The sequence below is a fragment of the Dendropsophus ebraccatus genome, chromosome 1 (assembly GCF_027789765.1).
Source record: "Dendropsophus ebraccatus isolate aDenEbr1 chromosome 1, aDenEbr1.pat, whole genome shotgun sequence".
NCBI classification, from domain to species: domain Eukaryota; kingdom Metazoa; phylum Chordata; class Amphibia; order Anura; family Hylidae; genus Dendropsophus; species Dendropsophus ebraccatus.
In genome coordinates, this window is record NC_091454.1 from 79,993,904 (window position 1) to 80,010,526 (window position 16,623).

The following is a 16,623-nucleotide window of genomic DNA, read 5'->3' on the forward strand; positions in this document are numbered from 1 at the left end:
GTTTGACATGTCTGGTCTACTCAGTCTGATAGTGGTACAGTATACAGCTAGTACAGTAGCCTTAGAGTCTTGGATGCATCCATGCATGCTCCCCCTGCTGTTCCCGTTCCATTTCCATGGTGTTTTCATCACTTCCTGAGATTTTGAGGTGGACCAGACACCCTCCCCTCTGTAAATAGGGGCTCCTGAAAAAATGCTCTAATATCCCATTGACTTTAATGGGGTTTGTTCTTTGACTGTGCATTCGAGTATTTAAAAATGCTGAACACAAATAATGAGCATTCAAGTATTTTAGTGCTCGCTCATCTCTAGTGAGTTGTCATTGTGGGAAAACACCTTTTTGGCATGAGAAACTTTTATGTGTGATCACACCTTATCTTTTTTATTCTGTTGTCTTTAAAGGGGTTATCTGGCACTTAAATTAATTAATAAGGATTGTATGATATAAGGTATGTCTTAACAGGGTAGCTGTACATTGAAGTATTAACCAACCTGCCTTTAATATTACACCACTTGTACTCTTCTTTTTGAATTTCTGTCCCATTCTCTGTCCATGGTGCTGATGGAAAAATTTAATCTATAACTGAAAAAATATATTATTGACTACCAACAAAGCCCAAAGAAAAACAACAACTAGAGATAAACCCTCCACGATTTTCTTTTCTAGTATAGGAAAATATATATTTTGTCATCGTGACATATGTGAAATATATATTTTTTGACACGTGTTTTAATATATATATCTTTAATACTTTACTTACTATAATATAGTTAATATATAGTACTATATATAAATATTCAGCATATCTAGAGACTTGATCTAGAGAAACATCAGTACAATAGCTCTGCCCTAGCTCTGACAGTACGTGATTCCTCTGACACTAGTTGGCCTATATGTTTGTATATCATGACTGCTTAGCCACAAGCCCTGTTCTACACAGAATTACCAAAATGATCCCATTATTGTGGTGTTATATCTTGCCACCCAAGAAAAAAAAATTCCTATGCTTTACATGCCTTTTAGGTCAAAGCATTATCTTCTTGTTTGCCAACAATGTAGACATTTTAAGAAATAGTCCTGCACAGATTCTTGGATACCCAATAGCAAGGAAGATAGGACCAACCAGAGCCAGGTAGTTAAGCCCCACACGTCACTCGGCTATAGCAAATGATCAAAGGGGGTCTTAACACTGAGACTCCAACCAATCTTAATTTTTTCATGTCTGTTCAACATATCAAAAGTTAATTTAAATGACAGGGCTGCTATAACACCTGAGCCCTGTGGAATCCATCAGTTGAGGTAATGCTAATTTATGTTAACCTTGGTCTATGGATGTCTTTTTGAAATTTGCAGACACAATTACACTCATGGTACTAGTCAATAATTTAATAAAGGTATAGACACCTTTGAAAAGCATTTTTTTTTTGCTTTTTACTTATAGTGGTATAAAAGGCAAGTTCTCCACAAGCCTTTCTTAAAAGTTCTGCAATTTGCTGTGTGAACTCTCTTCTCTCATTGTGCTTTTCTCTTTGCTTATTTGAATGTATTATTGGGTCCTGGAAACAAGGAAAAGATTGAATTAAGCAATATTTTTCATCTCAGCTTGAATGTTCAGACTGCTGAGGCCCAGGCATCAACAATTTCTTGCTGTACCTTTCTTAAGTAGAAATAATTCTTAGAAGTAAGAAGAAGTAAGAAAAAAGAAGCTCTAGAGTAATCTAAGAGACACAAACCATTTAGTTGTATGTGTTTTAAAATGTTTAAGGAATTTCACTCTTAAAAAAAAAACAAAACTTTACTAATTCTTTCTATGTGAAAAATTACAGTCGCATATCTGAACACTGTCTACTCTAAGTTTTTGCAAGCCAATAATTTGCTTAACCCCTTAACGACATCAGGCGTAAACTTACGCCCCCGTGCCCTGGTACTTAGCACAAACGGGCGTAAACTCAAAACTCTGTGAGAGTACCTCAGGGTACACTTACAGATTTGGACCTGAACAGGTCCCTAAAAATGTCTGATTTTGAAATTTTACAGAAAATTTTGAATATTGCTGCTTATGTTTTAAGCTTTCTATTGTCTAAAAAAAATGAAAGATCGTTTAATAAATGCTGCCAACATAAAGTAGACATGTTGCTAATGCTATTTGATATATAATTTATGTGGCATAACCATTTTCTGTATAAGCAGAGAAGTTTCAAAGTTGGAAAAATGCATTTTTTCACAATTTTTCACGTTATTTTGGTGTTTTTCCATAAAGATTCGTTATAAGTATCAACTCCATTTTACCAGAAATGTAAAGTACCATATGTCACGAGAGAAAACAATCTCAGAATCAGCCGGATAGGTAAAAGCATCCCGAAGTTATTAATGAATAAAGTGACACAGGTCATATTCATAAAATTTGTCTCTGTCCTTAAGGCCATTTCAGGCTCTGTCCTTAAGGGGTTAAATACATGTTGAATCAGCCCCCCCTTCCGCCCCCCACCTGGAGACTAAGGCTGCATTCCCACGTTCCGCGATCCTGACTGATCACTGACGTGGAATGCATGTACCGGAGTCCCCCCGCGCCCGGACAGCATCTGCTATTAGATGCTGGGAGTGGGGGAGACTGTATTCATAAGCGCCTACTGTAGTAACAGCACCGCGCGGCTGATTCAGTACAGCACGGCACTTATGAGTACAGTCTCCCCCGCTCCCAGCATCTAATAGCAGATGCTGTTTGGGCGCGGGGGGACTCCGGTACATGCATTCCATGGAACATGGGAATGCAGCCTAACAATTCATACCATACACATTGTTGCTTTTCTGTCTCCTTCTGTCTCCAGTTCTGAGCTGCTGCTTTCTGCTGAAGGCCTAGAAAACAGTGTGTGAACTGGTTGTGTAAACAGTGTGCCCGGCCGCCAGTCTCTGCATTGTGTAATCTGGGAGAGTTTATCTAAGGTCAAGTTACTTGTGACCTCACTGTGATTAGAAACAGCTGGGACTGTTTACATGAACAGTCTTTGAAGGGAGGGAGGAGGAGAGAGATATGGAGTGAACAACCCACACACAATTTTTGGGGTCTTCTGAAGTAAGCAGCAGGCTCAGAACTGGGGGAAGGAGACAGAAAAGGTAATGACATGTATGAAGTGGATGTTTAGGGGGATATTTATCAAGACTGGCGTATGAGAACACCAGTCGCAAATATAGCCATGCCCCCTTTTCCATGGCTGGATTGACTAAAAAACGTACACCTCTTAGTAAAGCCGGACAGCCCTGCACCTGGTGCAGGCATTGTTGAACAAATCCAAACCTGCTCCGGGAGCAGGTGTAAATTTTTATCATGATTTACATAAATCATGATAAATCTGCCATAGGAGGAGGCATTGCCTTCTCCCCACCTTTCCTTTTCCACACCCCCTACCTATCAGCCGAGATGGGGATACGGTTGGCTTATGCCAAAGAAAGGCGTGAATCCTCCCCTTTTCCATGGCATATGCCTAGAGAGCATCTCAATAAACCTTAGTCTTCAGGAGGGGGGATTATTTATCATGTATTTTACCTGAGTGGAATAGCCCTTTAGGTAGGCCAGAATTTGCCACACCTTTGGTACACATTTATCATGTATTTTACCTGAGTGGAATAGCTCTTTAGGTAGACCAGAATTTGACACACCTTTGGTACACATTTATCATGTATTTTACCTGAGTGGAATAGCTCTTTAGGTAGACCAGAATTTGACACACCTTTGGTGCACAGTGGCACAGCTTATGCCACCCCCCTTTATACCCAGGTCACGCCTCTTTTGACCCAGCAAAATAGTCCAGTTCGCTAGATTGTACACAGAATTCATTAGTACATCTGGGTCAATGTGTATTTGTTGTAGACTTATAGAAGCAAGGTACAATATTAGTAAATAAGGATTTAACCTTCAATTGACCATATACCTTTAATAGTGTGGTTTGAAAGTTCATCTGGCCGACAGCGGCTCTATTCCTCTCCTGTGCAAGTATGGGGAGAACATTCTCAGACACCCTTGCTGATGTCTTATCTCCTCAAGAACATAATGATTGGGCAGCTAAAATCCAACATATCCGAACCTTAGTTGGAAAGCCAACATACACATTATATGATTAACCGGCCCAGAAAAAATTGGCAGGCTTAGCTGACACATGGCTAATGTGTACAATGAGACTGCTGCATGCTGGGAGACCTGTATCAATCCCTGCATGCTTGTCCGGACAGCTTGTCTGTAACAACAGGACACCACTACTGCCCTCTGCACATACATTGTCTCCATCTTAGACAAGCTTTAAGGATAAACATCAAATTTAACCAACCATGTGAACTCCTGTATTAGTGATCAGTGGTAATCCAATATGCTCCTACCCCCATCTCCCGCACAAAACAATTCTACTACTAGCTTGCATCTGTTCTGACGTCTGTCCTCAAAATGCCTGGATAAGAAGGTGACTGAAAAGTCTGATGTGTATCAGAATACTACTTATCAATAGCTTGGGATATTGATAGAAAAAATGTTTTTATATTTTAATCCATAGCGGTGCCTACTGAATGCCAAATGATCAGTAACATTGCCCACCCCAGAAAGCTTACCTTAGCTCTACTTGAAGTTTTGTGAAGTTACCATAATAACTATTTGCACATCTAAATATATTTTAATCATTATCAAAGTCAAATTAAATGTTTTTATACAGATACAAAAACCTGCAAAGATGTATGATTAGTGTTGACGCCTCATTTTTTATCAAACATTATTGTAAAGTGCTCTAGGCTATAAATGTAATCCCAAAGATGTTACGGAGAAATTTGGATAACTCATATTGATATCACAACTTGTTTTAAATAGCGCTGCAAATGTAGCTCTGCTATGTGCAGGTGTTGATAGACAGTGACATGAATAAATAGTTGTATCTTTCTGTTTTCTTCCTTTTTCCATCTAGCGCCTGAAGCCCCTATAGCACTTACTGCTCTCAATATTTCAACACACTCCTTTTCAGTATACTGGAGGCAACCTCATGGATGGATGGAAAGATATCAAGTGGATCTGGTTCCTCAACATGGCTTTGTTACTGTCAGAGATCTTGGAGGTGGGGAGTATCAGGTATGTTTTTCATTATAGTACGTGGATGGGCAACTTTTGTTTATACTCAGAGCTCATTGGAATATTCTTTGCATAGCCGACCAACCGTAAAGCTGTTTTTTTTCCTGTTCTTTTCCTCTTTTTAATAATGGGATGCTTTTAAATAATCTTTGATAAATTTCGAGAGCAAATTTCAACAAGAGGAGGTTGTTACCTTAACAACAGTTATTGTACTTTTTTTTTTCTGTAGTCCATCATGAAACTCCAGTCAGTCACCCAGGAGTTCATGAATAGTTTAACAAAGAAAGGGGAGTGCTATTGAGTAATCCAGACTCATTAATTGTGCACTGTGCAGGCAGACCTTGCCCTAAATCATTAATGCAGGCAACATTTCCCTCTTACCATCAAATAGACATAGGAACATTACTACTTTCTGGAGACTAAAATAATGATTACCTTTTATGTTGCTTCTGTGCTGCTTCTGGGGAGCGCTACATGTGTCCAGGTAGGCTGGTTTATATAATTTGCTTCTGTTGAGTCATTTTTTTATTATTTTGTTGTAGTTTTCCTTTCTAATGGAAAGCAAAAATACAGATCTAGCCAGGGAAGGAAAGTTAACCTTAAGTGTCAGGTGATGTTTTTCAGCTCTTTCTTGGTTAAAACTTTTCACAGAACATGAAAATATTTTCTGTTGAGATGTGTTACCTCTACCCTCATCCATCACGGTGGGAATGCAAGTCAGGAGTTAGCTGCTCCTCTGGGATTTTGTGATGCCAGCAGTTCCAGAGTGGACTGGTGCTTTACTGCTTACCACACTTCATATTTCACTTACTGAATATCTGTTTGGCATTTTAGGCAGATGTCTCCAGCGTTGCTCCTGGTACCATGTATAGTGTAGCTGTTTCTTCAGTGTCATCTTCTGCCTTCAGCTCCACAGACAGCAAGTTGGTAATGACTAACGAAACCAGTAAGTTTATCTTATATTATCTGGGTCTTGTTGGGCTGGGTGGGATCTTGACATTTTCACGCCTCTGAATGTACACACTAAATGAATTATTGATAGAAATTTATATAACATACTGTTCTTGCTGTATCATAGAATCCAGGTTTCCTCATTCAATAGTTGTTGAAATACTCAGTCTCCAGGTTGTCAGACTGTAGACTGCTACCTGACTATGTGAGATAATGTTTATTAAATTAATATTTTTTTCAGCTTTTGCAAAAAGTTTTGGTAAATATTAGTGCATTCTCTATGAGATGACCGAGAACTATTTAGTATTGCAAACCCCGCTTTAAACCAGGAGAAATTTTAATTCAGTGGCATCTGGATAAACAGTATCTTTAAGAACTGTATACATATCTATTGAACACATGTCCTCTTTTAAACAAAACCGTAAGTGGAACTGACACAGATAAAACCGGTAATGGACAGGTTTGCACCTTCATCTGTGGTTTGTAGCCACTTCGGGTTTTGGTGAAATATGCTTACCAAAATACTAAATGTAAACCCAGCCTAAAGCAGCACATGTGTGAGATTTTCTATGTGATACATATGGCGATTTTTAAAGGGTACCTATCATTCTCATATGGCAGGATACCCTTTCAAAACTCCAGCAGGTGCTTAGTCCTCTCCTAAAGAGAGTAGTGTACAGAACTGCTGGAAGTGCCATAGACGTACACTGTAATACACATACAACACAAGGCTATAGTACTTCCTGCAGTTATGGACAGGGCTTTAGATTTAGGAGTGGGTTACATACCTGCAGGAGTTTTGAAAGTGTATCCTGCTGTATAAGCAAAATGATAGGTACCCTTTAGGGAGACTTCAAATGACTCCCAAACACTGTGTTCAGTTTACCTAAAACAGACACTTACTGTACTCAACCTCCGTACCACTTGGCCTTCTCTTTTTGTACGCTTGACTTGAATATACCGTATTTAGATGAAATATAAGTCTTCATAACACATATTAAAGCTATGTTCATACATAATATGGCATTTAGTATTTTGTGGGTCGAAAACCCCAAAAGGTGCAAATATTTCCATTATCATTTTTCTCTCTGGGTTTGGCTAAGAACACAGACCAAATACTGATTGAAATACTAACCAAAATACTATGTGTGAACATAGCCTAAATGTAACAATGTTAAAAGTAAGCAGTACATTAAATCTAGCATACGTAGTAAAAAACACGTAACATTAGATTGAAATTCTGTAATATTTTTTTTTAATGCAGTATTGGTTGTTATCATAGTATTTAACTAGTATGCCCTTAAACCACACAATTCCTAAGGCCTGATGCACATGTTCTCAGGTAAATTACCTCTAGAAATGGAAACAAATCGTAATGTCTGTGTATGATTTTGGAGACACACAGAAGTATAGTGCGAGCTCTAACACAGATCCATAATACAGCTGTGTGCATGATGTCTGAGGCCATGTTCTCAATGTATAAGACACCGGCCATTCTGTGACCCGGTGTCAGAGAAGATCATCCCGGCTTGTACTAAAGTACCGATCGGATGATCTTCACTACTGCAGAATTCGGATGCAGGCGCACCAGTGTGCGCCTGCATCCGAATTCCCCGCTGCTCACAATGGAGAGTGCGGACAGGTTTTCTGCGACCGCTATTCACTGAATAACGGTCGCAGAAAACTGACATGTCCATTTTTGCGGCGTCACTAGGGATCCCGGCCGGAGTGTATACTGTGGGGAAGATTTATCAAAGGGTGTAAAATTTACACTGGTGCAAACTGGCCACAGCAACCAATCACAGCTCAGCTTCCAGCTCTGGTGAAAGGAAAGCTGAGCTGTGATTGGTTGCTGGGAGAAGTTTGCACCAGTCTAAATTTTACACCCTTTGATAAATCTCCCCCTATATGTATACACTCTGGACGGGATTCCTTCAGGTGCAGCACTACATAAGTACCATAGAAATCACGGCTGTTGTTGCAAATTGGCAACAACGGCCGTCATTACTACGGTACTTACGTAGTGTGAACATAGTCTGATACAGGAAACTATTTGATGCAAATGTAAAGCTTTGTTCACTTACCAGAAGGATCCTATTTATTTTTTTTGGATGCAAAAATGTGTTAGACTAATCTGATTACCATTTTTACAGCAGCCAAAAAATGCTACATATTATGGGGGAGATTTATCAAACTGGTGTAAAGTAGAACTGGCTCAGTTGCCCCTAGCAACCAATCAGATTCCACTTTTTTTATAGATTCTTTGGAAAATGAATGGTGGAATCTGATTAATTGCTAGAGGCAACTAAACCAGTTCTACTTTACACCAGTTTGACAAATGTCTCCCATATCTTTACTTTCTTGAAAGCAACAGGATCCCATATAAGAATGAAAAATTGATGCACAATTTATTTGATGCATTAAATTAGCTTTGATTAGCAAAAATAGAGAAACATTGTGGGGAAAAAAACACTAGTATTAACCCAGCCTCGGACATTCTCTTCTTTTCTTATTTAATCAGAATGTATGATTAACGGAACATGGCTTTCCTTTATGTGTTATTCACATGGGTACAAGGGCATGGTGATATGTGTCTGAAAGGATTTAGTAAGCATGTGGATTATTACATTATCAAAATGCAAAGTTCAACTTTTTGTGGAACTAAAAAAATAAAACTTTTTTTCCAAAAGATATCAGAATGTTTATAAAAAATATGTACATTTAATGCGGTTTTGCAGTCTGAGGTGCACGGCAATCACGTGATTTCACAACAGTGTCGTCAAACTTTCTTCCGGTACTCGACTTATAATTATAAGAACAAATCTGGCGTCAAGGTGTAACTATTCAGCATAGTTGTACAACATTGCATATCTTACATTCCTATAAAAGAATGTTTCTGGAGTTCCTGTATTTAATCATCTTTTGTAAGTCTGTACTAGGGAGAAAACAGTAATGGTAACAGCCTATCTGTCTTACAAATGCTGCCTTCCCTTCATTCCTGAGAGAGTCACTGGTCAGACATGTTTTCAGGTCATTGTGGTAACTAGTGTTCTGTCATTTTAGTTCCAGGACCCCCTGATCACTTAGCAGGAGAACGAGTCGGCTCTGCAGGAATCCTGCTCTCTTGGTCTATACCACGGAATACGAATGGGAAGATTGTAGGATATTCTGTTATTTACAGAGAGGTTTGCCCGTGGATGCAGTCATCTTACACTCAAGTAGCGACCACGCCTGACAGTCTAGAGATTCTTTTGACCAGTCTGACTCCTGGAACTACATATGAAATAAAGGTACTCACTCAATCACCCCTGACATCTATTAATTTCATTGGACTGTAATCTCTCTTGTATGAATTTAATTCTATGAGTAATACATGAGTCATGTATAGACAATAGTAAGAAGAATTAACGCCTCCTACTACTATCTGATAACTTAACATATTCTTAGTATGAGGATAAAATGTGCCTGGCAGTAGGATCTTATCCTGTGTACAACAAACAAGGCATAGCTAGCCAACAACAGTGTGCCAAAAACTAAAGAGCTCCTTTATGTATATAAAAAGAAAATGTACGGGTTAAACCACCTAGGTTTAATATATATTATTAGAATAAGCTTAATAAAGACACAATTTCCATATAAGTAAAAAGCAAAAGTGCTTAGAAATTCCGTTCTCTGGGAGACATTTTTATTTTTTCCCACCCATTCTCATCAAGCTATACTTATATCAGATACACACAACTCCAAAAAATCCTCTGGTGGTTCATTTTTGGCACAAAACCAATACAATGTTATATATCAAAGTAAATCTTTATTAGTATTGCAAAACCATCTATCACAGAGAAACAAACTCATGCTAATGGATGTGTCAAAACATTACTCAAATGATATATAATATATGGCATGCACATAAATATATAAATAAATGCATATGACAATGCCAATAAGCACCAAAGTGCAAGACAGGTATTAACCATAAACCAAAATTGAAAAAAGACATGCAATAAAGCCAAAAAAACAAGTACAGGAACTTCAAATCAGACCACAATGCACCCCATTTTTTGAGGGGGTACCTAGGTGAGGTTAAAAAATTGATTTATGTTCCATAAAATGGACAAGTAATCGAACATGTACATGCATGATGCCAACCATATAGAGAAAAAGCACATGCAAAGACTTCACATAACATGTTATATAAATAAAAAAAACACACACCAAAAGGCCAATCCAAGAATGAATCAGATGTCAGAAAATTTACATTGGTTTAATCTTTAATTTCCAGATTGCACATTCCAAAATTGGTCAGATAAATCTGCCTGTGTAAACGCACCATAAGCAAATAGTAATAGTAAAGTGTAATTGCAATGTTTTGTCATACTGAACATTGATTAAGGGCCCTTTTACACAGAAAGATTATCTGACAGATTATCTGCCAAAGATTTGAAGCCAAAGCCAGGACTAGATTTGAAAAGAGGAGAAATCTCAGGCTTTCATGTATGATCTGATCTCTGTTTATAGTCTGTTCCTGGTTTTGGCTTCAAATCTTTGGCAGATAATCTGGCAGATAATCTTTCTGTGTAAAAGGGCCCTTACATTGACTTATGGTGCGTTTACACAGACAGATTTATCTGACAGATTTTGGAAGCCAAAGCCAGGAATGGATTTGAGAAGAGAAGAAATCTCAGTCTTTCCTATTATCTGTTCTCTATTTATAGTCTGTTCCTGGTTTTGGCTTAAAAAATCTGTCAGATAAATCTGTCTGTGTAAACGCACCATAATTCTGTGTCATTCTTTTCTCCCAATTTTATTATGCATGCATTTTGGTTAGTTTTGTGGCTTACATTTCACGGTAGCCTGGTGGTAGCATGCTGATGGTGCAAAGTGTAATTATTTTGCTGCAAGTACTTAATATGGTGCACACAGTATACACCTTCAGGTTCACTAGAGGCATAGAGAGATTGATGCACATTGGAATTCTCTGAATAGTGCCATAGGGGTTTAATCTATTCAGTACCAGGCCAAAAATGGCCTTAAGGACCAGGATCCAGTTTTAAAATCTGATCTGATCTGATCTAAAATCTGGCAGTCAGGGGCGGGCTGGACCAGGGGGCATCTGCCCCCTGGGCTGGTCTTCCCCACTGCATTATAGGGCCATGCAGCTGCCACTGACAGCTGGTAGAAGATCTCAACCTTACCACCCCAGCGCTCATGTCTCTGCCACCTAAAGATTGCTGAGGGGCTGGTCTGTGCTGTTAAACCCCGCCCCTGTGCCGAACCCTATGCTTTTATAAGCCTATGATGCTTATAGTTAAAAGCAAACTGCTCTGCTTCCTTCCTTCGGCCACTAGAGCCACACTCTCCTTCCAATTGTCACTCCTGTGTCTGGCTAGAGGAGCCTTAAGACAGAGGAGATGGTTTTCTGTAGGGAACCAGGTAACTGTACAGAGGAGACCTACACGGGCATATGTAGGAGATATTCTAAAAAAAAGTAATGAAGCATGGGTGGGTGGGGGGGGGGCATTTTGACAGCAAAAGTAATAAAAACTATAGTGAAAATACAGAAACACCAATTTCCCAGCATCTTCTATTGTAGTGAGTATGATTGAGGTCACTCAGCTTTCCCACCATCTTATATTTAGTATGATGTGGTCACCCAGCTTTCCCACCGTCTTAGGCTCAATATGATGTAGTCACCCGGCTTTCCCAGCATCTTGTATTATAGTCAGTATGACAGCATCTTATACTCAGTATGATGGAGGTCACCCAGCTTTCCCAGCATCGTATATTCAGTATCATGGAGCTCACCCAGCTTTCCCAGCATCTTGTACTCAGTATGATGGAGGTCACTCAGTCTTGCCAGCATCTTGTACTCCGTATGATGGAGGTCACTCAGCCTTCCCAGCATCTTATACTCAGTATGAAGTGGTCACCCAGCTTTCCCAGCATCTTATACTCAATATGATTAAGGTCACTCAGCTTTTCTAGCATCTTGTACTCAGTATTATGTTGTTACCCAGCATCTTGTACTCAGTATGATGAAGGTCACTAAGCCTTGCCAGCATCTTGTCCTCGATATGATGGAGGTCACCCAGATTTCCCAGAATCTTGTAGTCAGTATGATGGAGGTCAACCAGCTTTCCCAGCATCTTTTACTGGCTGGTAGCCTTAGGAAGCTGCACAGTAGATCTATATTGTATCTATTGTATCTATTATATACAATTGTGCTAATTGGTTGCCTTTAAAGGAGCACTCCAGCCCTTATTACCCTCCCCACATCAGTGCAGGGGCAGTAGATGGCACCCCAGGCCTGTACTTCTGCCAGCAGCAATGTTCCAACAGTTCGGATAACTTTTCCAGCCCTTCTGATCATTTGTGACCAGGGGATTCCTACTGCTCTGTGTGAAGGGGCCAAAACTCACTTTCTCAATGTAAGTCTATGGGACGGTTCAGTTTCAGTGATGAGCCATCCCATGTACTTATAGAGGAAAGTGACTTTTGACCCCTTCACAGGGCGCAGTAGGAATTCCCTGTTTCCAAATGACTGGAAGGGCCAAAGATGTTATCCGAACTGTCTGAACATTGCCGCTGGAGGCAGTGGATGTCCGGGTTGCCATCTACCTTCCCTGCACTGATGTGGGGAGCGTAATAATAGGTAAGGGTCAGAGTGGTCTTTGAAGGATGGGCTGCTAGCCTGCTACTCATGGGCAAGTGTTGTGTGCTTGCCCACCAGGCTAAAATATGCCGGCCAGCCCCTGCAGTATATAGTACACATGAGAAAGATAGGTTGAAATAATTATTTTAGCTGTTTGTTATATTGTGTTATAAAGTTTTCAAGATTTTTTTTCTTTTTAAATACTTGGATTTATAAAAGAAATTTGATGCCCAGCCTTTTCCTCTGATTAATTCCAGGTGGCTGCAGAAAACAGTGCTGGCATCGGATCGTACAGCACTTCTCTTCTGTTTAACACTGCGGAAAGCGGTAAGATATTTCAAACAGAGCACAAGAACTGCATGTTCAAAAGTCACTAACACTTGACCTTTGTGTCTAACTGAGAAAAAAGACCATTGTTACCTGAGTTTCTATAGTACTGTAAATTAGATACCAGTTGTACACAGGCTCTAGTGACCGTATAAAAATGATGACAGTGAACCTTTATCCAGTGACCCACAGGTTCTGACCTCTTTGACTAGAGTTTTTTTTTTACCTTTCTTTTCCACCCAGATTGGGGCAAGACTCTTCTCTGGAGAATCTGCCAGAAAAACATTTTAGGTTCCTTGTTTCAGCACATATAGTATCATGGAATAGTATCAGCACATGTAAGTCTCTTATAGTAGTTAACGGGGTTGTCCAGCAGAAATCTTTTTCTTTCAAATCAGCTGATGTCAGAAAGTTGTATAGATTTGTAATTTACTTCTATAAAAAAATCTCAAGTCTTCCCATACTTATTAGCTGCTATATGTCCTGCAGGGAATGTTGTTTTGTTTTCAGTCTGACACTGCTCTCTGCTGACATCTCTGGCCGAGACAGGAACTCTGTCTTGGTTTTCTATGAATTCCCTTAGAAAACCTCTTCTGCTCTGGACAGTTCCTGTCTCGGCCAGAGATGTGAGCAGAGAGCGCTGTGTCAGACTGAAAATAAAACAACATTTCCTGAATGACATATACACTGTGGTAGCTAATAAGTATGGGAAGACTTGAGATTTTTTTTATAGAAGTAAATTACAAATCTATATAACTTTCTGACACCAGTCGATTTGAAAGAACAAGATTTTTTAGTATTTAGGTACCTCTTTGCTTTTATATAGTACTTTGGTCTACATTGTGCTCCCATATAGATGGGCCCCTCTGTGCCCTCATATAGTAGTTAGGCTCCTCTGTGCCCCCATAGTGGTTAGGCCACCTCTACTTAGGACTCTCTTGCAGAGAAGTCACTAGTAGGTAGTATGTGCCCCCATGTAGCTATCCCCCTATAAGTAGTGCCCACAGTAGTTAGCCCCTTAATAGGTAATATCCCCATGTAGGAACTCCCCATAGTTAGTCCTGCTAGTTACTCCCCTTAGTAAATAGTATTGCCCATATAGGTAAACCCCTCCATAGTAAGCCCCCAATGTAGGCAATGCCCCTGTAGGTAATCCTTCCAGTAGTAAGACCCCCCCCCTCATATAGGCATACCCCTCTCTGTAATATAAAAAAAAACAATGCTAACCTTGCTTCTCTTCCTCTCCCCTCTGCAAGTGCTGGAGTGACATCACCTAAGTGCCGGAGTGCTGGGGAAGAGAGCACCCTCTTGTGACCACATGGAATAATGCTGCCTGTGGCCACAAGAGAGATGGACATGGTGTGGAGCCAATGGCACTTTGCATTGTCAGAACACAGTATTTAGCTGTAAGCGCTCATTAAAGGACTAGGTGCAGTCCCAGCAGCAAGTACCCTTAAGACTAAATGATGCCACAAGGTCATTATCTTTTCTGACAAGGGAGAAGAGAAGAAAAAAGCGGGCACCGTCGCCTCGTGTGATACCTCAATACACCAAGGATAAGGATTATGCAAGAAGGTGCTCACCTGAACGCCACTTGGGCTTTGTGCATAACACCCCTCAACAGGGTATAAATCTGAATCCAGGGTCTTGTTTGGTAACAGTCCACTGTATAGGGGCCTATTAACTCTAGGGACTGCTAAGCTGACTATACCAAAAACACAGGATACTCCCAAAATAATGAAGCCCGTGAAGGAAATGAGTAAATAAATAAAAAAACGAAATTAAGATACTCTGGGTCAGCGCTGTCCACACAGAGAAGTGGCCAAAAGCTTTAAATGAATGAATTTAATATCATAAAAAATTATTTTAGTGCAGCACAAATATGACGTGTTTCGAAGACATACGTCCTCTTCATCAGATAAAACAAAGTGCACTTTGTTTTATCTGATGAAGAGGACGTATGTCTTCGAAACGCGTCAACACATTATATACAGAGGCACATTAGATTCATATTCAATGCTTTCGATATACACTAGTCTAAGAGTGTAGCTGGATGCTGGTTCTCAGCTAGGAAATAGTAGAGTAGAGTTTTTGGAGACGTTTATTGAGTTGGTGTTGGCTTACTCAATAATGCCATGAAACTCACAACAGGGCTGATAACTAAGCATTGAAATTCTGGAGCAGTTCTCTTTTAAATTCCATGAAGAGTGGGAATAATTAAATCACAATATCACAGCTGGGTTTTGAGCCCATGGAAACAATTTTTGAAAGTGGTCTTGGAAATGATTGTATAGAAAAACACACAAACATACAAAGTTGGGAAAATTGCACTTCTAGGAAAAATTAATTGTAGCGTGTCTAAAACCAACAGAGTCCTTTACCATAGGCAGGAAGCTGGATGACGGCACACAAAGTCTCCATGTACATGTTCTTGTCCTATTGTGATGCGTGCAGTACTGTATATCAGAAGATGCAATGTAAGAATATCTCTGTAATAAATCATCTTTGTGTGAAATTGTAGGGATAACACCGTGGTACGGTCAAGCCCCATTGTAAATTTGGAGTACCCTTTAATGTCTCTAAATAAGCTGGAAGATGTATGGGGTCATTACAAATATTAAATATATAAATACATCAAATTAAAAAAAAAATTGTCATGTGTAAGAATTATGTTTCTCACTTCTAGTGATGAGCGAATACTGTTTGATCGAATAGATATTCGATCGAATAGTGAGATATTAGAATATTCGATATTCGTACGAATATCCTGCGAATATTCGACGAATATTCGGTAAGCGTTCAAATCCCCCAGCTTCCTGTTTCACCCTCCAAATGGTCAAATAGATGTTTTTCACTAATCGAATAATTGTTCCCATAGACTTTAATGGGATCGAATATTCATTCGAATATTCCCGGGATATTTGTACGAATATCGAATATTCGAATATCTCACTATTTGCTCATCACTACTCACTTCTATTGCACACTTGGCAACAGAAGTTCATTAACACATATGCTCCAAAAATGCCCAAACACGCCCAATGTGAAACTCCTTCCAGCACTATTAATTTCTACCGCATGGCTTTGAAATTCCCAAAACTTGAATTGTCTTCTAAGATTAATTTGAGCCAGCTGCAAATCTCCCTTTCTTGCAGGTTTTATAAAGTTTGGCTACTTTGTAGCATTCCCTTTGACGGCTAAATCTTTTTTTTTTTTCTTGTTACTGATAAGGCATATTCAAATCTAATATTAACCCCTTTATGATCTAGCCTATTGATGCACGGATGTCTGGGTCAAATTAATGCAATGGTCCTCCCCGCCTTCTAAGAGCCATAGCGCTTTTAGAGCCTTAGAGCTTTTATGGTTGGGGTGTAATTTTTGCGCCATGATCTCTAGTTTTTATTAATATCATATTGGTGTGAAAAATAAATTTTTGATTGCTTTTTATAAAAATTTTTAAATTTCTGATATATAATTTTAACAAAACAGCATTCCAGGTGATTATTTTATTTTTCGTTTACACCATTTACCGTGCAGGAACAATAATGTTATATTTTTTATAGATCGGACAATTCTGCACGCTACAATATA

General features: G+C 39.3%; 1 protein-coding gene across 3 annotated transcripts in view; it reads left to right on the forward strand.

Moving 5' to 3' along the window:
* Positions 1 to 16,623, forward strand: part of PTPRQ (protein tyrosine phosphatase receptor type Q) — a 284,668-nt gene that overhangs the window by 62,270 nt on the left and 205,775 nt on the right. For all 3 annotated transcript variants that reach the window (XM_069973994.1, XM_069973980.1, XM_069973987.1), the window contains 4 exons: positions 4,945 to 5,105; positions 5,940 to 6,051; positions 9,120 to 9,346; positions 12,963 to 13,032. In XM_069973994.1, coding sequence (XP_069830095.1) covers positions 4,945 to 5,105; positions 5,940 to 6,051; positions 9,120 to 9,346; positions 12,963 to 13,032 — 570 coding nt within the window. The remainder of the gene's footprint in view (positions 1 to 4,944; positions 5,106 to 5,939; positions 6,052 to 9,119; positions 9,347 to 12,962; positions 13,033 to 16,623) is intronic.